This window comes from Rutilus rutilus, assembly GCF_951802725.1.
Source record: "Rutilus rutilus genome assembly, chromosome: 1".
Taxonomy (NCBI): domain Eukaryota; kingdom Metazoa; phylum Chordata; class Actinopteri; order Cypriniformes; family Leuciscidae; genus Rutilus; species Rutilus rutilus.
In genome coordinates, this window is record NC_140209.1 from 47,181,174 (window position 1) to 47,206,759 (window position 25,586).

The following is a 25,586-nucleotide window of genomic DNA, read 5'->3' on the forward strand; positions in this document are numbered from 1 at the left end:
ATAATTGACTCCGGGCCGCTGAATTATTCGAAAAATAATGCACACCCGAGGAGGTAATGCGGCCATGACGTTACACCTCGGTTGTGCATTATTTTTCAATAATTCAAATGATTTCAAGACATTTGTCAGGTTTTTAAAATGCTCATGTGCGTTGAACTAATTTCTAATGCATTTAATCCCAAACCCTCCGTTGCTAATTCCAAAACGTCATTTTAGAGCTAGTAACGGAGGCTTGAGCCACTGATACTGCAGACTAATGCTGTTATTAATGCCGTTATTTGAGAAAGAGAGATTTAGTGTATGTGAATTACCTGAGTTTGTGTGCATTGTAAAAAGTGAACAGTTGGATCAACTTAAAAAAATTACTTCAATTGGTAACACCTAAAGAAATTAAGTTTTCTCAACTTAAATTATCACATTTTATCGTGAAAAACGTGATAATTTAAGTTGAGAAAACTTAATTTCTTAATTTTTTTAAGTTGATCCAACTGTTCACTTTTTACAGTCTCTTAACAGTGTTTGGCAGCAGCGTCTCTCTACTAATAGCGAAACTGTAAGTTTATCTGCTCCAAGAACAGCACTGTTATCAGAATCAAGCATTCAACAGCCGCAGTATAATGGAAAATGTACACGTACAGTATAACAATATAACACATAACATTTTAATTTTTTGTGGTGGAGTAAATGACAAAATTGTCAGTTCAACTACATATTTGAACTGATCCCAACAAACCATCAGAAAAAAATATGCATGAAGTTGTTTTCTGCAACCGATGGAGTAAATGCTCCATAAACAGAGCATGAAATAAGTTGATAGTTTGGATGGTGAGAATTTTCAGTGTTATGTAAGGACATGCAACATACAACAAGCATCTTCTATTTTTTTCTTTTTTTTTTAATATAGTGATCTGAGAGGGAGGATACATTGTAAAAAGTGAACAGTTGGATCAACTTAAAAAAATTACTTCAATTGGTAACACCTAAAGAAATTACGTTTTCTTAACTTAAATTATCACGTTTTTCACGATAAAACGTGATAATTTAAGTTGAGAAAACTTCATTTCTTTAGGTGTTACCAATTGAAGTAATTTTTTTAAGTTGATCCAACTGTTCACTTTTTACAGTGTATGTCAAACAGGATGAACTTAAGGCAGGGGCTAGAGAAAACATTATATTCCATCAAGATATATGATGTATTACCCTGTGAAAAGTCATTTGAAACATTCATTGCCTCATGCATGACAAAGGAGACTCTCACACACACATACATCATGAACACTTGAAGCAGAGATGGCTCCCACCTTTCATCTTTCAGTGCTCATTAATGTGATCATCACTTGTTCCTTTTCCACTGTGAGTCTCACCTTAATGAGCTCTAATCGGGTCAGAGGCGTAAAGGAATGTCCTGGTTATGCAAGAGCTCGCCTCTGCCTCCAGGGAAAGTCACAGAGGTTAAAAATGAGACGGTGAGAAAGGAGGCTTGTCATCCTGTCACAAAAAGTCAAGGGAGACAAAGAGAAAGCAGGAGATTGCATAAGCAAATTCATTATTCATTAATTGATTATCTGTCATTATTTACTCACCCTCGATCCATCCTCTCTCAGGGCCTCTTACACCAAGAATGCAAACTATAACTATAAATGTAACATTTTAATAATCGTTCTAATACTATGAGAATAGGAAAGTCCACACCACACAGCTGTAACAATGACGACATAGTGGAACAATTTCGTTGGAATCATTTTCAGAATGACTTTTTCTAGCTGATGAACGATAAAAACATTGACAGCCAATCAGAATCCACACAACTCGAGCGGCAGATGACAATAAACAGCGCTTATAACAAACATAGCACTATAATTGTTTGTTGATGTGGACACTAAAATATAGTTATCTTTATTGTTATAGTCAGTTTTCAAGTTAACACATTACAAGTAACATGAGTTATGTAATCAGATTACTTTTTAAGTAACTAGTAAACGCATTACTTTTCACATCACAATTTGTGCGCTGTGTGCTGTGTAGCCATGATGCTTATTGTAGTTCTAGACTAAAAGTGAGTTTGCATTTACTCATCCCACTTGCACAAAAAACGATTCAGTTTCCTCAAAATGAATAAAAACAGTGAAATCCAAACTCAGAATATTACGCAAACCTGCAATAATGAAATATGTTAAATAACACAAATAAATGTATTAACCAATGTCTTTGTTGCTGACCTTTGATGATCCAGTGCAACCATACTAATAATTAGGGGTGAAACAATATATTGTGTCACAATATATCGCAATACAAAAATGCAACAATATGTATCGTGGATAGTGACAATATGTATTGTGTATAGTTCACCCAAAATTAAAAATGTGTCAGTAAGACATTAAACTGCTATATAATGTTGTATATGATTTTTTGAGGGAATATTTGTGGGTCCTGATAATGCCAAATGTCTTATGTTACAAGTAAAAAGTGGCCTACATTATTTTAAATATATAAGCAAGTATAAATTTAAAAAATGCAACAACAAAAAAAGCATATTTATTAAAAAATAAATATGCAAGCATATTCGTCTAAAATAATTCTGTTTTCAGCTTCAGAATCATGAATATTTTTATTCTGGTGTTACCATTGTCTTGTGCATTGGGTTACCAGCACCAAGTTCAAGCCTATTCATTTACACAAACCAATGTAATATCAAATTTAATATTTTAATCAACAGTACATTTTTTGTTAACCTTTTATCATATATCTTGGATTATCGCAATAATATCGTATTGTGAGTTTAGTATCGTGATATGTATCGAATCGTGACATGAGGGTATCGTTACTAATAAGCAAAAATAACTTTAGATAAACATCACATTTGTGTTTAAATTATTATTATTATTATTATTATTATTATTATTTTGCTTTTATTGCTGAAATAAGAGGGTGCTTCTCATTTCATGCAAGGAAAGAAAATGAAGACGGAGGAATCGAAGGAAAGCTTAGACTATTTGTATATTGGAATATTCTTGATCACTCGAGTGTCACTTCAAAGCGTCATCAGCTGCGCTCAAGGGATCTGCCCTCATAATGTTAAAGTTTGGTTATCATAATCAATATCAATAAAGCAAGATGCCCTGTTAAAATATGTTAGATGTATGGTTTATTTAAACTGCAACGTAAAACATAAATTCAAATTATTGTGAAGGGGGAGGAGAATTTATACATGCTTCAGGTTTTTCTAGAAGAAAGATTTAAGACCGCATAGGATACACGTGTGCATTAACAGTTTATGGCAGATTATCAGAGAATAATGACATTTCTGTTTGTTTCTCATCCAAAATTATCATATGTCTTCGAACATTGTTAATGCATGGAAAAGAGTGATCAAAATTATTTTGTGTTCTATACTTATAGTGAGAAAATGATGGGTATATATTTTGGCTGAATTATTCCTGACAGGTTTGACACCTTATTATTATTATATGATATAATCAAATAAAATAAAAAGCTAAAGCACTGATCTAGCTTGTTTTGTTTGTACCAACTATTTAAACCTGCGATTGAGAACATTACCTGCCAAACCGACAGACTATTTTGTCTATGTTTCAGAACTTGTAAAAAAGGTTATGCTTCATCAGCTTCATAATGCCCTTCTGGCATCCACAGGTTATGTAACTCCAAAGGTGAGTGACTCAGACCACTGATCTGATGGATATTATGAGATTCCTCTTTGTTCCCATATGTTTTGAATTCCTGATCCCTTTCCGGAATTTTCCTTGTTACTGCGGCCCTCTGCTGTGGGGAATTGGAGGATGAGATTAGAGATGACATTTCAGAATGAGTTTCAGTTGCACCATACTCATGTCACAGTATGATGGAGGGCAGGGAAACTGAGGAAAGTTTCAGAGATTAAACAAACTCAGGGCGGCCAATCGTTGCAGTGCGGCTCGTTTCATCAGTATCAAAGATAGACAGTTACTTTAACTTTAAGTAAAATACACTTTAAGTGTTCCGCAGCACTTCATAGAACCTTCATAGAACCATCTCCCATTATGGGATCATTTTATGGATTTCGTTTTTTAATTCATTTTAATTAGCTATCCATTTTAATTCAATTTGATTAATTAAACAGCTTGTAAACAATTTATCAGTATAGGGGGAAAAAAAGAAATAACCCTTTAAACATGACATTCCTTATATAGAACCTTGTTGTCATAAAGAGTTCTTTCAAATTGAGTCAAGATTGAACCCCATTGAACCTTTTATTCTAAGTGCTTTTTTAAATAAGTGTTTTTATAATGAAAAAGCGGTACAATTTCAGCATGTCATTTCAACAATTGTATGTATATATCTGTATAATGCACACTGTCATTATGTATATATCAATATAATTCTGGCCACCATTATATTGGGAGTGAGTAGAAGTAATGCAGCATCGTTAGAAGGTGAAGACAGAAACAGAAGGAATGAAAAGAAAGGATAGGAAAGAGAATCAGTTCATCTGAAAAACAGCAATGCGTTCCTCTAATTCCCATGGGAAACGGGAACTCCAGAGATCAGGGTGGGAGTGTGTATGTGCGTGTGCAGGAAGAATGCTAACATGCAGAGGAAGAACACATTAAAACAAGAATTATTGGCAGATGTCAATGTTGTCTAACCTGTGTGTGTGTGTGTTTGAGGAATGCAGGAGCATGCTCTCTTCTTAAACACAGACTGGCATTTCCTGTTTGCGTATTTGAATATTCAGAGTAAAAGGCACATATACTGTAAAGAAAAGTTAGCTTTCAAAAACAACTTTCTTGAGAGTTCGGTAGAACGTCAGAGTAAACAGCACTATTTTTTCTATGTACTTCCAAAGTACCCATTGTATACAACCTGTGACTGAGAGATGCGCATAAGAGTGAGTTCATTCAATATGACAAGCAGAGTGAGTACGTCAAAGCAAATTTACAGAAAAAAAAAGTAATATTTTCCAGTTATTAATATTATACATTTTCCCTTTCCAACAATTGTTTAAAGCACGCCAGATGCTTCAGGGTAAGCCGAGTTCATGTCTCAACTAATAGTGATAGTAAGCTTGGCATCCAAATGCAGAAACTACTGCCTCATTCTGAGGGAACAGTGGCAAAGAGAATCCCACCTTTCAAAGAAAATGATGGATTTTTCTCACAAAGTCATTTCAAATGGTTACCTCAGCCTCACAAGGTTAGGAAGACTACATGGAGGAAAAATATTTCATATTTTCCTGCAACCAATTGCTGGTTGGTATGTGGAAACTTGATGCCTTAGTGTTAGTCCAATAAAGGAACATTTTGTACACTTTCTTTTGTTAATCTATCAAGAATGTATCATGTATATGTCTAAAACAAATAATAAAGAAATATTGAAAACTTCCATTACAAAAGTAAATCTATTAAACTTTTGATATGGCTGGGTTTTTGAATATACACTTCTATATCTATCTAAAAATTACTGAAAGCACTAAAAGTTTTGGTTTTTTGAAAAAATGTAATTGAAATCAACAAGGAAACATTAAATAGATTATGAAGGGCAAGACTTTTTCACTGTTCTTTTTTCAAATAAATGCTGTTCACAGCTTAAACGAAGCAGCACAACTAATAATTTTGAATTTCTTGAGCAGCAAATCAGCATATTAGACTATTTCCTGAAGGATCATGTGACACTGAAGACTGGAGTAATGTTGAAAATTCAGCTTTACCATCACAGGATTAAATTACATTTTAAAATAGTAATATTTCACAATATTACCGTTTTTACTGAATTTGATCAAATATATGCAGCCTTGAGGAGCATAAGAGACTTCTTACAAAAACAAAATCTTACCAACCCCAAACTTTTGACCGGTGTATATTAGAACATATTAAAATGTAAGCAAACAAGATTCTTCATAAGTTTAATACAAAATGATCATTTATTTTCTTCAATATCTTGCCAGGCATGCCAATAATACATATAAGTAGTCCGACTGGACACAAGTGCAAACTTTAAGCACAACTGGTTAAAAAAAAAAAAAACTAAATTAATATTACAATTTATTTTCTCATTAATCATAAAATACCACAACTGTAGAAAAATAGTTTTTTTTTTTTACATTCTTTTTTAAAATAAAAAATATACAATTAATCAAAGCCTTTTGTTATGTTGTGCTCTGCTCTTTTCAAAACGCAAACATCTCCCACAACTGTCTGAAACGCACAAATCCCAGAAAACCTTCTGAGTGGCCCTCAGTTATAAGCCCCACTCCATCACTGACGACTTGGAAAATTTACCTCACGATACCCATGATGCCCTACCAGACACAACAACATACAGAATATATTAACAAGGCAAAAATGCCCCTCGAAAACAAAACAACGATACAAGATACAATGGTACATTTGTGCAATTATAGCAAACTTATGAATAACAGAAAAAGTGGTACAGAAATGGTGTGAGAAACCAAACAAACAGTGGTTGTGGATATGTATGACCATGCCATCTTGAACTACTTAAATGTGGTTGAGAAACTTGAGTATAATTTTTTTTTTTTCCCACCAAAAGTGCTAGAACAAAAGTAGTCTCTGAATCAGTTCTTTAAAATGCAGATGCCACTTCTAAAGAAGCAGAACGATGTCAAATCTACTGTTCTGAAGAAAGCAGTAGCGTCAGTTTTTCATTTCATAAAACGTTGACCCAATGAACAGTGGCGATAAATAAAACATCAGTCGATTCATCAGAGCTTTCCATTTCCTTCCTACAAGGCAGCAGGCTCTTCCTGGGGAGACTCCGACTTGAGTTTTGGACCAAGTACAGACAGCAGAAAAGGTTCAGTCCACTCTAAACGCATAAACAGTTTGTTGCTGTGCACTGATGAGTTAAGAACCTTGACCAAGAGCTTAAGTATGCTTTATTAAGGGCTTATAAAATCTCATTCAGATCTGTTGTAGACACACGCGCACTCCTCTGTGGTCATAAGGGAGGTTGACTCGCATTCACGTATCCTACACAAGACAACACAAAGACTTCACACGCACATACAAAGGTGCTGCAAACACTCGAGTAGACCGCCGCTGTCCAGTCCAAACTAGGCCGCACCGGTTCCAGTTCAGATAAGTCTTTCGGTCGTTAACACAGAGGCCCTCCGATTGGCCAGTCGTGTCTGTCACTTAACACATGAGCTCTTGTTGTATCTCTGGACGGGATGGAAACGCCTCTGTGAAAATGAAAGTGTCCCGTCCGGTCTTCAGCTCCCCCTGGCCTGGGCAGGTGGGATATGAAGGGATGACAACAAGTTCTGGGGAAGGGACGGGACTCTCAGGCTCTGATTCGGATTGGCTGGCTTCTTGCTCATCAACAGTGTGGTGATGAGGGTCGACCCTTAACCAGGGATGATTTAAACACTGTTCCACAGTTGCTCGTTTTCTAGAGAGAAAAAAAGACTGTTAAACACTCAGACAGATTGAGTGTGAGTGTGAGTGTGAGTGTGTGTGTGAGCGTGTGAGATTGTACAACATGCACATGACATGTCAATCAAGTCACATTCTGGCACACAAAACTGGAATGACACTGTGCTAATATTGGGAGAAATGTATAATGTATAAATAAATTAAACAATAAGCCTATGAATGAATAAAATAGAATAGCATAAAATGTAAAAATAAAATAAAATATAAAAAAAATGGTTTATTTATGAATAAATAAGTATAGTATATTTTATATAGAATATAAAGTATATTTTCCAGAAATAAACTAAATAATAAATGAGAATTATTTTTATTTTTTAATTAAATTCAAATCAAATATACATGTACTTTGCTCACTGAGCAAAAACTGCAGATTTAGCCCTGTGGTGAAAACATAAAAGAATGTGCTTATTTGTACAATGATTAAAGCACATTAAAGTTCTCATTTGGTTTCTCCATCAGTTCTGCAAATATGAAGGACTATCGTTTAGGTTCCCAGGATTTTTCCTTTCCCAATTACTCACACACTAAGGAATTTTTCCACATAGCTTTAAGCTCTCCATTTTCCTCTCCTGCTTTCTCAGTGCCGATGATCTACAAGCATTAAATTTTATGGGGTGCAGATTATGGTCCTGGATCAGAGACTGTGCTACTATCAGTTCCCATAGAGCCATGATAGCGGCAGGTCTGGACTGCAATTAGTTACACCAACGGACCCCAAAAAAAGCTTCCACCATTCATCAGTTGCAGCATAAGAGCCCAGGGATGTGGGAAACCAGTAAGACTGCAAGGATCATTTCACTGTATATTCTAAACCAAGAGGCCGTTACGCTTTAATGAGAGATTGAAGCATGAGATTACATGTCTGGGGCAGAGCCAACTAAAGCCACTACATCAATCAGGTTATGCAAGTTTGCCTAAACAAGACTGGAGCGGGACACTGTCATTCCACCTCCACACTGACGAATAGCAGCCAACTTCCCCTACCTGGGGTTTTTGAGGAGCAGTGACTGGATGAAATCCACGGCGAGGTCAGAGATGCCCTGAAAGACGTCCTGCGAGTAGTCCACGTTGACCTGGGAGATGTTCAGGAAGGTCTCCTGCTTTTCTTCTCCCAAAAAAGGTGACTCGCCTGTCAGCATCACATAAGTCAGTACCCCAATGCTCCTGTAGGGGGTAAAGCAGCAACACATCAGTATGGAGGAAAAACACACCATCAAATTTGACTTGACCATTTCATTTCACCCATTTCATCACCTGAGAGTAATAGTAAACCTAAAAATGACATATAAATTAACCAGCCCAAGCTGGTTTGCTGGTTTTAGTTGGTCTCCTAGCCTGGTTCGGCTGGTTTTTGGCCATTTCTCAGCTGGTCAGGCTGGGAGACAAACTTAAAACAGCTAAGACCAGCAAACCAGCTTGGGCTGGTTCAAGCATGCTTGCTTAAATCTTATAATCGACCGCGAACTTGCATTCACATCTGCCTCGATCCAATCAACAACCAACAGATAGAACCAAGTCCCGCCCTTTTTCTTTTTCAATAATCAGTGTCACACAGATGTATGTCAATATGGAAGATGGTTCACTACTTAATTTACCTCATGCCCTTAAACTAAGGCAAGAATCATTTTTATTTATGTTTACATTTATATTTTTGCTCATACTTGAGGTTTAGAGGTTTGTTCTAAATACTTAAATGACCAAAAGTAATATTGCTTGCCTAATTATGAGAGATAGGAAACTGTATGTTGTTTAAACACAGCAGAATGATGCAGGAAATGGAGACTGTGTGAGACGACCACCTTCTCCATCCAGTAAATGAGTATAAACGTTCTAGAGACTGTTCTAGATTATCAGTGGATTGTAAACAGATTGCACACATTGACTTTACCATGCTGATAACACTGACCGGATTACAGAAATGCTTCAAGGAACTTATATCTGCTTTTGCAGGTTCATTTATCTAGATGTCGTCACACCGTTAAATTGCCTTTATATAACATTCATATGTGTGTCAAATACCATGAACAGATACTCTCTCTCACACACACCCACACACACACCTGGACTCTGGACACTCAATAAACTCAACTTACCACATGTCAGTAGCTGTGCTGATGGGCTCATAGTCCAGGATCTCAGGAGCTGAAGGAAAGAGAGAAACAAACATCTCATAACCCTTCACATCATAGCTACACACACCAAAAACAAAAACAAAAAAAAACTCAGGATCCAAGCACTACCATACAAGTGTCAAAAACATCCTGCTGACACACGGTTTCATGCTTGATCTTTCTACAGATTTTCAATAACTGAGGTTTCGATCACGTGAAGTTTCACTAGTCCTACACAAGCTTTCATTCTACCCCTCTTCTTCACTATACTGAGCTGACAAGTCTTCACCTTTACTCTGTATCTGGTTTTGCAGCAGTTATGCCGTGCATGGGAGGGTTTGAGGTTTGCAAATGAGGGATGTCCGACTCACCCACATACTCTGGAGTGCCTAGGATCTCCCGTACCTCCGTCACGCTGTCCACCCGCCGAGACAAGCCAAAATCGACGATGCGGATGTCACCCAGAGGCTGAGCACTCGTCAACAGGATGTTCTGAGGCTGGAGAAGACATTACGAGTGTGAGTGAAAGGAAACACTGAATAACACTTCAGGCAGGAAAAAACAAAAAAATATGACCTATAAGAAAACATACTAGAACTAATCTTTTATTTAATTACTTTTTAAATGGATCTAAGTTGCATGTGAACAGTACCCTTCTTTAACGCCCGATTAACACCATTTATCAAACAGTTTCAACCTCAAGTACACACATAAGTTCACTGACATCAAACAAACTTTTATACTGCACAAAACTAGGTGTGATGCCAGATTAGAGCAGTTTAAAACTTTTAGACACCAGGATAGGCATACTTGATGAAATTAGTATCATTACAATTAGTTTGTGTACATCAGTAACCAGTGTTTAAACAGGTCTGGTTAATTATCTTAAATAAGAACTCTATCATAAGTAATTTAGTCACATTACTTCTGCAAATGTTATCTAACATTTTCGCCAACCTCATTTTAGTTCACACGCACCACCTTCAAATGACAATAAAGCGGCAGCAGTCACGTTTTAGACCATGTAAGGGAGTCTAAGTTACAACAAAACTGTTCTAAAGTAAGTCAAAAAGATGTCGGTTGCATCATTATGATCAACGTGCAAAACATGCACATAGTACAATGCCCAACACTCACCTTAAGGTCCAAATGAACTACGTTGTTTTGATGGAGACAGGCCACGCCCATCAGAATCTGCCTGGCCAATCGGATGACATCTTTCTCTGTGAAGGCCTCATCATTATCGGCAACACACTGGTTAAAAATTTCACCTCCCGCAGCACTGAAAGACAAAGATTGCGAGCGTGTTAATTTAGATCTCAGATTTTACACTCTCACATATTACATGCCCTAATTGATTCCAATTCAAAAAGTAGCATTTTACGGAAAAAATAAATCTATGATTAGAGACATCCTAAAAAAGAAACACACCCTCATGCAACCATCCTAAAAACGGTCTCAAACATGATGGTGAGATGTGTCATTGTCCCATCTGATATCAGCATTTGACAGATCAAGCATCTAAGTGAGCTCAATAAAACAACAACAACAACAACAACTCATAGAAATCACCCTGAAATCAATAGTACATAGGTTACATGGTTCAAACAACTCTATGTGGGTGGTGTACCAATGCCAGGTGTTTGTGCTCATTTCTATACATAATAATTAGCCATCTTCTTGGAGAGGCCCAATTATAAAGTTAGAGGAGACTTCTGGGTAACAGCAAAGGGGGTGGAACTTCATCCTTGCGTAACCGTGGCGAGGGTTACCATGACCATGAGGATTTGCAGGCGGATACTCCTTTGGGCGATGAAAGAAAATCAGGACCATGTGTAGTGAATTTCAAGCCGCACACAAACGCTCTCTCCCATAGACACTCATGCTTTTCATCTACAGTATAGAGTCTGGATGTATTCGTTTGTGTGGTGTCTGTTACATAACAGTTGAATCCAGCTGTATAAATAAGGGATTCTGAGTATCGCTTATCAGATGAGCCACTAGAGGCTTATAAAGTGAGGACACTGGGATATTGGGAACCTTTCAGCCCCCTTTAAATCAAACATCACAAAAACTTACGCTCTTCACTCTAATAGAATAAACCCTCCACTCTAAATTCCCCCGAAGTCAGCGTCTTCTAAAGTAACATCAGAAAAACAACCCAAAGAGGTCTGTTAATGCTCACATGTGCAGGGATCAAATCCTCACTGCCTTTCATGGATGGAAAAAAAAACATGTTTTGGTTTCGTAGTGCGTGTGAGACAGAACATTTTAAGCATCTATGAAGTGGCTCTGTGGACCGACACAGATTTATGATTGACCCAAGAAGAGCAGTGGTTGAGTAAATCGCACGCTTACAGGCTGCTGGATGTTGACGTCCCATTTTCATTCACTTCACCTGATCAAACGGCTGCTGCCCTTGTAAATGAGACGATGAAAACCAAGACTGAACGCTTGACAGAAGAATTGCAAGTTTACTCGGAGGTTTTAAGCAATGAGAATGTGGGGCAAAGGCAAAGATTCGCTGCTCAAATAAACTTCCTTTTCTGGAACAGAAAGGAGGACAAAAATATACTCATCTGCAACCCAAGACCACCAAGAGCACCGTTCCCCTCTCATGAGAGGATGAGAACGAGTACTCTGACTTGAAGCATCTTGCAAAACATGCGAAGAATGCGCTCCAACGGAAATTTATCTAAATACAAGTAACTAAGAAACACATTTGTAGAAAACCGTGATTCACTTCTATGATTTAGGATGGCTTGGATACATACCTACTGTGGACTGCAGCTAAGCTTAGAAAACTGCTTTCGCACCAACCAACTGGAAACAAATTCGACAAACGGTCCAAAAAACAAAAAAGCTCCATTAGTTGTGTAACGAAGATATAAACAATTATTACTACCAATACCAGATACACCATAAATTAAGGGGTTTTAAGGATGATATCCCTTGATAATCCCTTAATTTATGGATAATCTTTTATTGGTACTAATTATTTTGTTTGGGAAGATCAGAAAATCCCCACAGCAAATGAAGCATATGCTCAATGTCTTAAAAAATAAACAAAAAAACTTTCCATGTTGCACAAACCATCTCAAAAAGCAAAAGCTGTCAAATCTCCATAAATGCCAGATGTCTTGTCTCTCTGGCTTTATTGAGGGGGGGGGGGGGGGGGGGGGGGGGGGGATTAACAGAGGCAGTGGGACACTGTAAATCTGCATCTGTCAAAAGGACTTAAGTCACCACTGAACGGTCCATTTCAGACTTCTGAGGGCTTTTGATCAAGCAGATGAGGAAAACAAAGAAGCAGGTGATGAAGATGAACACTTGCAACAAAGAGACTTACATAAGAGCTTTCCTAGAAAGATGTCAAACACTGGACTAAGGGAGGGCCCCATTTCGTTTCGTTTAAAGAATGAAAAACATTACCACGGGTAGAGTAACTCAACTAATGTTTCACATTTTCCAAGGACCATCACTTCCGAGTGCATCTCTGCTATGGTGTTGTAGGTGGATGCTAGCGTGTTTTTATGGCCCAAAACAAGACCTAAAGTCTCTATTCTGGTCACTAGATCCTTCAATGTAAATGTAGACTGCTTAAAAGTACAAACAATAGCCAAAACAAGATTATCCTCTTCTTGGCTGCTTGACTTCTAGTTAGGCCTGTTACTTGATGAGTGGCCTTAGAAAAAGCAGTGGCTAGTGTGTTCATGTAAGAGTCAGTGTTGGCATTTAACCGCAAAATTTGTGTGGGGTGTCTGAATGTTTGGTAAATGTAATTATGACCTTTTTTATTGTCAGTCTTACAATAGCATGGGTTTTAACTTTAAAATGGCAGAGAATGACGAGAATTCGGTTTGTTTCTGACAACAGAGGATGTGGTGATGCATTGCACATGCAAGTGCGAGTACGAGTACGTCGCAGCTCTGCTTTTAGAAGAAAAGCCACAGGAAATGGAAATTGAAGTGTCTCTTTCTGTCTGTCTCTCTTCGGTTTAACTGGTGTCTACTGCTAAACCTTCCCACATCAAGTTTAAGGATTTAACTAACAACAGAAAACCAGGGCAAAAACAATTACCCTACCAAACCAGACGTACTGTTCTAACACAAAAGCACTGACACGCTTGCATGCAAAACAAGAGAAAAGTCAGACCGTTTTTTTTATATTACAATATTTTATGATATAGAAACATAAATGGGATTTTTATGTTTATTTATTTATATATAAATACTATAATTGGGCCTATATATAATGTGTAAACAGACAAACTAGACCATGACTTCACGCAGACCTTAACTGCGCTTGCACAACAATTAAAACACAAGAAGCGTTACCTTCCTTATAAGGTAAACTTACTCCACAGGTTGTCTACACACACAATGTGCTTGCATGTGATAGATTGATATACAGCTGTCTCTACAGAGGAAGTTGCTTAGCGGTGTGGAGCAAGTGGGCTGAATTTTCTTTTTTTTGTGGTAAGTTACCTTTGAGAGAGAACAGATGTAATCTACCAATTCTCAAAACCTCCGTCATTCGACACGTCAGCATCCTGCCTCGCTATACAGATCAATGCACACAATGCGCAAAAAACAGGCTGTTGATTTTATGCAGAATTTGCAATAAGACAGTCGGGGGAAAAACCATGAAATGCCTTCAAAAAATGAAGGAAAAAAAAAATAAGGGAGATTCAAATGATAGAGCTTACGAAAAGCTTAACGACCTGTCATTTCCTCCTCATTAGTGAACTTTATCAGCTACTGTGCTACAGGAAAAGCTCAAATAGTGTGATTACACTTCAGCTGACAATACACAGTAAGCCCAAGTGTTAAATTAATAATTCACTCAAAATTGCAACATTTGTTGACATTTCTTCCCAAATGTTGTTTTGGGAAGAAATGTTGTTCCAAACCCATATTAAGTTTTTATTTTACACAAAAGCAGAAATTTAGAAGAATGTGCTGGTTGCTCTTTTCCATTTAATCACAATGATTTGGGACTGGAGTTTTGAAGCTTTAAAAGCCTTCTCATTTAGTGTTCCACAATGAAAGCCATATGGGTTTGGAGCAATGTAAGGGTGTGTAAATCATAGCTGTTTATATTTTTGGCTGAAGTAATCTTGCAGGGGAGTAATGAGGTGAATTTAGGTTATCAATGCTTTATATTAAAAACTCACATAGCTTGTCATTTTTTGGTCAGGCCTGCTGAACTTAAGCAGAAAATGACAAGGCAAAGGAAACAGATTGGCAGTTGCAGATTGGTCGGAAAAACGGCCCTCTCCTTGGGCTGAGAAGCGTTCGGATTTGACATTTCACAAGAGGCAAAACACAAGAACACCACATTCTCACTTGGGAAATTATACTTTTTTTTTTTTTTTTTTTTTTTGTGTTATTGTAATGGAACTTTCAGCTCACTCAGCTAAGAAAGAACTAGCTCAATGTGGTTTGTGGTAACAGAAAGGTACAGACAAACACAAGCTCCAAATATAAACGCTTCCAAACAACAGAGTTATGAAAAAAAAAATCCATTTTTTGATTTGCCCGTTGGGCCATTACTTTATGCCTCTAATTCTAATCTTCAAAAGCCCTGGTGACTCGGAATAACAAAATTACAGTGCACGACGTCCAAGCCATCATAAAACACTCCGCATTACGCTTAGCTTTCACGGTCAGGGAATGTCACTACATAACTGCGATTATGTGTCTTACCACTCTAATACGAGGATGATCTCTGTGGTGGTCTCATAGACCTCGTGCAGTGCCACCACATAGGGACTCGTCTCCGCTGACTCCAGCACTGCGATCTCGTTCAGAATGTCGCTGCGGCAGTCCTGACCCTTACGCCTTTTCCTCAGGAACTTTGCAGCATGCTCCTTGCCAGTAGTCTTCTCCACACACTTCTTCACTACTGCAAACTTGCCCCTGCGTGCACACAAACATACACACAAGAGTGATTAAATAAACAGCTTGGGGAATGTTTAGGGAATGAGAAGAGGAAATCAAAATATAAACACTTTGAATGATGACATTCAAGTTGTTCTATTAAACATGAGCTTTTATTACACAGCGCTCCAGAACAATTGCACATCTGTACATTTAATATTTATATTACATTTAATTGCATAATTTATTAAGTTTTATTTTTTTATTTAAATATCTGATTTTAGAAAAAAGCAATTAAATGTTTAGTTTAATAAATTAAAAAATATGAAATATACATGTATAATAAATTATAATTTTAAGTTTATTAAATATCAGAGGGTACTTAACTTATAAAACTGGTTCATAAAGTTAGTTAGCATGGTGATAAGATGTAGTTGCAGAGTGTTGCAGACTGATAAGTCACTGATCTGTCATTTTTTTAAAACGTGAATCTTTGACACACAGAATGAGCAAGTCAATCCACTTTTACGAGGAAGTGTTCAAAAATAAATATTGTCTTTATTTTCAAATGCATGACGTTAATGTGCAAGTCATACGGACTACTTTTATCACATTTTTCAGTCTTTTTTGGAGCTTAACAGCTGTTGGTCATGATCTGACGCAATGTCAAAAAGCTGCAAGAAGATTCTTAAAATCTTTTCTACTGATAAATAACAGCCTACAGGTTTGGCCAACATAAGGAAGCAAAAAATGTGTGATGTTTACTACATGCAAAGTCGAACATCCTTGTATTCTTTCTTAACCCGTCAATTTCACAATTTTCATGATCACTCACTCCCTCCCTCCTCCCTTCTTCGTTTTTAACGAGAGCCTGACACCTAAATGATAAGACTGACAGTTGGAGCTGTCCAAGGCCTCTTACACACACACACACACACACACACACACACACACAGGCTCATTCACACTGATTTCCTGCTGCCTCTCTCATCTGACCTCCCAACGCCTCATCTATCAGTCAAAAGACACACAGGGTGCTGCACACACAGAAAGAACAGGCCTGTCAGCGTAGGCATTCTCTTGTTTGACTGCGAGAAGGACAAATGGCTCTTAACCACACCTCCTCTCCAGGCCATATCATTAAAAGACACCAGTTTGTGTGTGTGGTAGGGACCCTAACAGACAGACCACCCACTCTTCCAACACTCCTCTATTGAGAGTCAATGGTGTCCACTCCTGCCACCGTCTAGTTCAGCCAATGACCAAACACGGCACTAACAAACAAAATACAGCCCCCCAGTGACCTCTCCTCTATCCACTGCTTGTCGCTTCCCATCTACGTCTCCATTAACACCCTACTTAAAAGTTTGACACGAACAAGCAAAAACGCAGGTGGACAATAAAACATTCAGGATGGAGCTTCCAGTTGTCATGTCAAAGACCTAATGAAATGCCCAAGCGAAGCAGTCCTTCCTGTGTTGACATTTGCTGCTGAACAAAGTCAGGGGAGGACTTATGAAGGAGTTAACCCTTCCAAAAAAATCTGAATAAAACAAATATATACACAAATAATTTATATAAAAAAAAAAAATGCATGCATAAACTAAACAAATAGGCAGGGGAGGGAACACATTGTAGAGAACATGAATAATTCGTAAATTGCAATATATTGGCCGAATCTCCATCTACTAAAAATAAATTATATTTTTCTGGCTGCAGAAAATTTACTAAGTTTAATTTCATGGGGTGTTTAAAAAGCTTTGGTTGTTTGGTCTTGCTGTTAACAATTCCCATGATTGCAGAACACTTAAAATCCTCTGAAAATTCCCAAGGGTACAAGCCAAAATCCATCCATTGCCAGCGTTGTAGTGGTTTTCCTGCTAAACGTGAGTGTGGTTGGCAGGGTCGAGGTGAAGCGAGCACGTTCCAGCGTCTGAGCTCAGAACAGTCACAGTACAGAGTTCAAATGGAGCCCAAGAACCGAATGTGATGATGCCAACTCCCAGAACAACCCTGTTGTTCATTAGTTCAGCATGTGAGGAAATTGTTGTGAACAAATTTTTTTTTTGAACTGTCCAGACATTAAATAATGAAGTGTACAATTTCTGAATTACAAATACAACCTTAAAGCATTAGACTGAGAGGTAACAAGGTCAAAGGGCATCACTTAGCTGCCATAATTCTGCCAGGCTCACATTTCTTTTGCCCTCTTTCTCAGAGGGGTGTACAAGAGCAGGTCTGAAGGGTCAGGAGCCATCAAACTGTATGTATGTATGTATGTATGTATGTATGTATGTATGTATGTATGTATGTATGTATGTATGTATGTATGTATGTATGTATGTATGTATGTATGTATGTATGTATGTATGTATGTATGTATGTATGTATGTATGTATGTATGTTTTATAAAAATACATAAAAAAAAAAAACGGTAAAATTGATTCAATTATTTAAATAAAGTTTTGCGGTTTTACATCCTCCCTCACAATAAAATTTAACTTTGTTCATCACTCCACAAAGCACCAAAGATGAATAAGAAATCAGAATCCCATAATACTTTGAAACATCCATTTTCTCTACTTATAAATATGGTCAGACTCAATCTAAAACAATGACTCTCAAAGGGTAGGAAATGTACATTCATTTTTAAAGATGACCCATATACTGGCGGTTAAACTTCCTGTGTAAAATCACACCATCTTCTCTTTCACTGTCTGTCTGCCTCCATTTCTCGGTTTCATTCTTATGCCCAGATGGTAGAAAAATGTCTACTTTTGAGAGTCAAAGAATGGATAAACATTTAAAGACCAAAGTCACGCACGTGTGCATGAAGACACAAACACAAGACCATTTAGACACTAAGATATATACGATCTCAATCCGTTATTAAAGGGAAATCATACAACCCCATTATTAAGTGAAAGACTGCAACACATGCACAGCTGGCCTGTCTGCTACTGGTATGGCAGAAGGCTCAGTCAGCATCCCAGAATTCTGCAGTAGAACATTCCTCACTCAGACCACCTCGGATAGAGGATCACTGATTCTTAGCTGAACTCATGAACTTTATTGGTTTCCTGAGGATAAAAAGTGCAGATTAACAAAACAGCCGCACAGCGAGAGAGAGAAAAAGTGTCAAGTTTCATGAAAAAAAAATTGCTGAGAAAACATGAATGAAGTCAATGGAAAGCTTCTGAAAAAGTGGTGCTAGGACTGATGATGCGTTTATGAAGGTATGTGTGGATGAAGTTCCTCAAATAGATCATATTTTGGTGCATGATTTGAGATGGGATTTTGAAGGTTGGGGTTAAAGTCATTTTTGGATACTCTGGAGGAGCTCCAAAGATGATATGCTTAAAAATATCCTCTAATCTCACCGAATTGGGACACAGCTCATAAGAACTTTAATGAACTGGGACATCCACTACACTGTATGATGGGTAACTGGCAGATATTCAAGTGGAACGGACAAGTTTATTTGGTGGATTTCAGCATCCCGCATTTTGTTCTCTCACACTGTCCATTTCCACACCAGTGACGACTTTGGGTACACAAAGCATTAAATGAGAACAAGCACTACTGTTATAAATCAGAAGGATTCAAAAATATTGTGGAAGAAAATGACTGGAAATGGAAACTGACCTAAACACGACACAACTAAACTGATCCTCCAAATAAACAAACAAGTTGTCTTTATTTTATCTAGCTGAATAACACAGAAATTGCTGTTGGAGTTTTGTATCAAATCAATGGAGTGCTGACAACAGGGCCAGATGGTTTGGCCATTCAGTAAGACGAGTACATTCAGCAACACAGAAGGAACATTTTACAGTCTACGCTGTACTCCACTGACTCCAGTGGGATGTGTGGAAGTGTGCGCACATACTAAAAGTAAAATCTAGGCCAACATGTATGTTATGGTCATCGGGAGTGCTAAAGAATGAATTTAAAAGCTGGCCTGTCACTAAAAAAAAGATTTTCGTTTAAACTACGGTGGCCAGGAGAGTTCAACGTGCTGCAACTGAAGAAAACAAAACGCAAATAGAAAAACACCCGCAAATTAAGAACAAATTAAGTTTCACAACACGTGTGCTCCAAATACTCACAACACAACCAAATACAGAAACTCGCTGCAAATAGCACAGACCACAACGGAAACGTTTGCAGAGGACCCCAATAAGTGACGAACCCGGCTGGGACATGCATGAAACTGATGATGTTTTCTTAATTTGCAGGTGTTTTTCTATTTGCATTTGTTTACTTCAGTTGCAGCGCGTTGAGCTCTATAGGCCACCATAAAAATCACAAGACAAGCTGACCCGCTGAGCTCAGTGTAAATATCTTTGCTGCAAAGCAACTGTCACATGTTTACATAAAAACGATGTATGTCAATATATGATAAAGAAAAAAAAGGGAAGGGATGAAATCAGATTAGGTTACGCTGAAGGAATGCAAGATATTTGTGTGACCGCCGCCTTCTGCCTAGTGCCTACCTAATCTCAACATCAATATCCACCAACATCTGCATTCCTCCAATGCTTATTCAATTCACCACTATGGTAAGCAGCTTGCCTTGTGACTCATGCATAGTGTTTTGTGCACTTTAATTACAGGAAAAACTTGGGATTTACTCATGCCTTAGGATCCTCACATCTCTTGTAGTGTGGAGCCAAACATAAAACGTTTCAGAGAGAACCAAATGCCAACTAAATCCAGTCCAAATCGAGACATTTTACAACCCAATCCACAAATTACCCATCAAATTGGGTTAAATGATGCGGAATGGCAGTGAGAATTAAAATCCAGCAACTTGGAAAAAGTTCACCTAAAGGCAGCAGATACAGACCATGCAATTGTCAACAAGCACAGCATGCGTTTAACTCTTAATGAACACATCTGTCCGAGAGAAAACAAATCTCAGTGGTCAAACGATACCATCTTGTCTATAATTAGTCAGTGGAGCGTTAAAGAACAATGTCACGGCAAGCAGCGCTATATCCATCACACATGGGCCCCGTGCGGCTCTGAATTAACATGTTTTAAATTCTTTGTTTACTTGAGAAAACACACTGAAAGGATCCAAGTCTTATTCTCAGGCATGAGGGGCACCCCTGGAAAATGCCAATAAGAATGTTAAGTGGTTCAGAGTTCACTTTTGATTGATTTATCACGATGAATAGAATATTTTGAATCCACTCACTAAGCAATTCAGTATGATTCGTTCAGTGTCCCTTTTCTACGCATTATATTGTTACCAGTAGGTGGCGACAAGCCAATTTGTGTGTAATGATCGAGTCATTGAATCTTTTATTCAACCTATTCGTTCACGACCGAATAGCAAAAGATTGACAAAAAAAAAAAAAAAAAAAAAAACATTTATTCTAAATAACACCTTCAGTTTAATACAACTCTTCATTAATAATTGATTTAAAACACTGACTCACTCAGTGATTCTCTCTTTGATTTGCGTTATTTTTGCAGACTGGAAAAATTCACTAAAGCAATTATGCGCTACACAAAACTTGGTGAACAAAAACATGCATGCATGTAAGTGAACGACAACGATTGGTTTTTGAAAGAAACTACTAATTCACCTGATTGCTCCACCTGCTGGTCTACGCTGCAGGTAAACGAGGCGAACTAGAACGGTCCCGTTATAATAAACGCAAAGGTGTAGAAGTGCGTGATAAACATTTTCGTTTTTTCATAAATGCATGTCGGTCGTTTACAGGATTGACAAGCTACAATAAGGGCTAAACATCCATCCAGTTGATCCTCAGATTACACGTGCGGGAGCCAAACAAACCCAGTTTGGCTTCCAGCTGGCGGTGATTCACTCCCCCAATTAATTCTAACACCGGTTCCCAAGTTTGTGAAACTGCCTGCGGGGATATGACTACATGCCTTATACACATTTTGATCTTTTAAACACGATAGCTCGTTAATACAGCAGATAATCCACACTGTTTTTTTTTTTTACCTGCCAAGCTCTCTGCCGACCAGATCATAGGTGTTCTTGAAGGGGTCGGTCCTTATCCGCGTGCGAATCTTTGTGACCATTCCGTTCCTGTTCATCATTGTGCTTTTTTTTTCCGTTACAGTCCTGCTGCGGGATAATACCTTGCGTTCTCTGGAGTAGAAATATAAAGCTTTAGTCCATCAGGTCACTATCATAGAGCGCTATTCTAGCCAATTGCGGTGGGAAAAAATGATGATGCTTAGAGAAATTAACTGTTGCAGAGGGAAAATTTCACAAGAAATATTCCCTTGCCACTACAGGTTTATCACAGCGTTCGATGTGGTGCAAATGTTCTAAAGCTACTGTACAGTTTCCAAAAAAAAAACTCACAGAACTTGCTAAGAACCGCGACAGATCGCCCGTATGCCAACGTCCAAACAGCGGTAACTCAGTTTGAGAATGCGGACAAACATTCCCAAGCACAAGGCTCATCACAAACCCCGCCCTTTAAGAGGCGGCCAATGGGAGCGTAGCATTTGTGAAATGGGCGAGGTTATGGCATAGGCTGCCGTTCAGAAAGTGAAGTCAAGTATGTAGCCCTTTGAAATGGGCAGATCCATGAAATAATAATAATAATTCAAAGCACAAATCTGGAAAATACCTACACAATAAATGTGGATGTACTGATACACCCATAAAAATATAGCACAAACATACATGAAAATATGTCAAATACATTTATATACATGTAGGCCTATTTTGAATATTTTAGTTATTTATTTTTCCAGGTAAATATATTTAGTCATTCTTTGTATTATTGTAAAATACAAAACATTATCCATATATATATATATATATATTGACATTTGAAGGTTGGTTTCAAATACATTTTGGAAAACATATTTCTTTTATATGACATTTTTTTTTAATTATATAGCCTATACAACAAATAGTAATATGATTCAAATATATTTTGGCCCCATATTTATTTATCTATTGCTTTGTGAGAAAATTAGCACTAAAACATCTTTTTCTCCCCTCCTCTCCCATTGCACACTCAAAAAAAACTTTCTTTTTAAATGTGTTCACTCATCTCGAAGTCTGTTGATTCCCTTGTTGTCACATGGCAACCAAACACACAGTGCCCTACCTTGACTTGCCTCATACTTTGACTGACACACACACACACACACACACACACACACACACACACACACACACACACACACACACACACACACACACACACACACACACACACACACACACACACACACACACACACACTCACTCACTCACTCATTCACACACAAGCAAGTCACCTAGAGAAAGTATGAAACTAAAAACAGAGATTAGTGGCAGCAGGGAGTGAGAGAGGGTGAGGTTTGAAGCCAGCTGGTATGACAGGAATCCTGACACTCATTAGGTAATTGGTTTTGGCAGATACCAAAAAACTGTGTGTGTGTGTGTGTGTGTGTGTGTGTGTGTGTGTGTGTGTGTGTGTGTGTGTGTGTGTGTGTGTGTGTGTGTGTGTGTGTGTGTGTGTGTGTGTGTGTGTGTGTGTGTGTGTGTGTGTGTGTGTGTGTGTGTGTGTGTGTGTGAAATAACTTTCATAAACAGTTTTGGTATCCAGGTAATACAGAGCAGACTATGATGGATGGATGGATGGATTTCATTTCTGTTTTCAGTGTGTTCATGTGCTGCTTGAGTCCAGATTGTGTTTCTTCAAACCACAAATGTGTGATCAGTTTAAAACCAAAGAGCCATGTGGCCGTGTGACAGCATAAATAGAAGTAAGAGAGCAAGAGAGAATGGAATGGGAAGAAGATTGAGTTTAATGAGAAAAGGGCATTCCTGCATTTGTTTGTCTGCCCTCTCAGGGAATAGCTTATGTAAGGCTGTTTTGCTTGACCTGTACTTCAAGTTTTAGTTCAAGTCTTCTTCTTTTTTTTTTTTTTTAAATGTTTAAACATCCTTAAAACAAGATAAACCTACTTGAGAAGCAAAATTGTGTAAGATAATAAGGTCGGTTTCAGGGAGTATACAAACTGAATTAAGCTTGTTTTTCTTACCCAATTCAGAAATTGTTTGGCTGTAGAAGTAAAGATGGGTGTCCTGTGCCAGCAGAGCACACACCTCTGACTGCTCTGCTGGGACATCTGACTGCTTAAATTATACTCCGGGAAATGCCTGATGGAATCTCTGCTTTGTTTTGCTCTACAGGACCAATGTACCTTGACTGAGCATTCACTCTTTTTCTTTCTCTTCACTGGCTGCTTTGGCAAAACAGGGAGCTTCTGGCTGCATTTTTGGCCTTGCTATCCATTCATGTGTGTGTGCACATTAGTTAGAAAGGTCACAAGGGGACACAAAATTGTGACGCCTGAGCTGAGCAAACACCTTTTGTCATGCATGCGTGTGTCTGTTTGTGGGGATTCCAGACTGTGTGTTGCTATATGACAAGGAGGTCTGACATAGTGCATTGAAGCAGACGGGCACTAGATGTTCACTACAGGCCTATCATTTTTCAGTTAATCCATTGGCATGAAAACAAAGGAACCAAAAACAAAAGAAATCAGAATGAGAGAGAGAACTGAGGTTTAATCGTCATTGCTCAGTCATTAGGTTAAAGCATGTTAGAAAGCATGAAAGATTCTTGGGGAAAAGTCATTTTGATTTAATGATGATCATGTTCTCCAGATTTGAGAATGATCCATCTCGTGCTCAGAAGCAAGAACATTTGACCCGCATACGAGTTCACATGATGAAAATTTTACTTATAAATTAACTTATTTGATTCATCTTAAATATTAACATCAATATTAATCTTAATATTAACACTAATATAAATATTATTAAAATAACCATTAACATTAATGTTAAAGGTACACCATGTAACTTTTTTTCATTTTTTGTTCAGTCACGCAGATCCAAAGCACAACCAAAACAATGTTCTTCTGCAAAATTAATGTTGTTTTTTAACCGCTATGGGCCAAAAGTTGCATAGTGTAACTTTAATTTTAAGAACAGTATATTAACATTAATATGAATTATATACATTATATATACAGTACCAGTCAAAAGTTTGGAAACACTATTTTTAATGCTTTTGCAAGAAGTCTCTTATGCTCATCAAGCCTGCAGTTAAAAAAAAAAAAAAAAAAAAAAAAAAAAAACAGTAAGACACCAAAGACTGGAGTACTTGCTGATGAAAATTCAGCTTTGCATCACAAAAATAAATTACATTTTAAAGTATATTAAAAAAGAGAACCATTATTTTAAATTGTAATAATATTTCATAATATTACTGTTTTTTTTTTTTTGTTGTTGTTTTTTTTAACTGCAGGCTTGATGAGCATAAGAGACTTCTTGCAAAAGCATTAAAAATAGTAGTGTTTCCAAACTTTTGACTGGTACTGTATATATATATATATATATATATATAGCCTATATATATATATATATATATATATATACACTCACCTAAAGGATTATTAGGAACACCTCATTAATGCAATTATCTAATAAACCAATCACATGGCAGTTGCTTCAATGCATTTAGGGGTGTGGTCCTGGTCAAGACAATCTCCTGAACTCCAAACTGAATGTCAGAATGGGAAAGAAAGGTGATTTAAGCAATTTTGAGCGTGGCATGGTTGTTGGTGCCAGACGGGCTGGTCTGAGTATTTCACAATCTGCTCAGTTACTGGGATTTTCACGCACAACCATTTCTAGGGTTTACAAAGAATGGTGTGAAAAGGGAAAAACATCCAGTATGCGGCAGTCCTGTGGGCGAAAATGCCTTGTTGATGCTAGAGGTCAGAGGAGAATGGGCCGACTGATTCAAGCTGATAGAAGAGCAACTTTGACTGAAATAACCACTCGTTACAACCGAGGTATGCAGCAAAGCATTTGTGAAGCCACAACACGCACAACCTTGAGGCGGATGGGCTACAACAGCAGAAGACCCCACCGGGTACCACTCATCTCCACTACAAATAGTAAAAAGAGGCTACAATTTGCACAAGCTCGCCAAAATTGGACAGTTGAAGACTGGAAAAATGTTGCCTGGTCTGATGAGTCTCGATTTCTGTTGAGACATTCAGATGGTAGAGTCAGAATTTGGCGTAAACAGAATGAGAACATGGATCCATCATGCCTTGTTACCACTGTGCAGGCT

The 25,586-nt window shown here is 37.7% G+C and overlaps 1 protein-coding gene across 2 annotated transcripts; it reads right to left on the bottom strand.

Annotated features, from left to right (window-relative positions):
- Positions 1 to 5,894: 5,894 nt before the first annotated feature.
- Positions 5,895 to 21,889, bottom strand: stk17al (serine/threonine kinase 17a like). Of its 2 annotated transcripts, XM_084419441.1 has the most exons (8): positions 21,797 to 21,889; positions 21,428 to 21,577; positions 15,271 to 15,483; positions 10,700 to 10,844; positions 9,934 to 10,060; positions 9,545 to 9,593; positions 8,436 to 8,615; positions 5,895 to 7,407 (listed from the first exon to the last, which is right to left on the bottom strand). In XM_084419441.1, the coding sequence occupies exons 2-8, from the start codon at positions 21,523 to 21,525 to the stop codon at positions 7,152 to 7,154; spliced, it is 1,068 nt and encodes a 355-aa protein (XP_084275567.1). In that variant the 5' UTR covers positions 21,526 to 21,577; positions 21,797 to 21,889; the 3' UTR covers positions 5,895 to 7,151. The 2 variants fall into 2 exon arrangements, with proteins under 2 accessions (XP_084275567.1, XP_084275568.1); XM_084419442.1 differs by lacking the exon at positions 21,797 to 21,889 and having other exon boundaries at positions 21,428 to 21,670.
- Positions 21,890 to 25,586: the final 3,697 nt, after the last annotated feature.

Bases quoted from the DNA above. Each gene is read 5' to 3' on its own strand.
- stk17al (XM_084419441.1), bottom strand. From the start codon at position 21,525: ATGATGAACAGGAACGGAATGGTCACAAAGATTCGCACGCGGATAAGG. The intron at 10,845-15,270 runs GTAAGACACATA...TTTGTCTTTCAG, and splicing joins ATCATCCTCGTATTAGAGTG to TGCTGCGGGAGGTGAAATTT. The intron at 10,061-10,699 runs GTGAGTGTTGGG...TGTCTTCTCCAG, and splicing joins TAGTTCATTTGGACCTTAAG to CCTCAGAACATCCTGTTGAC.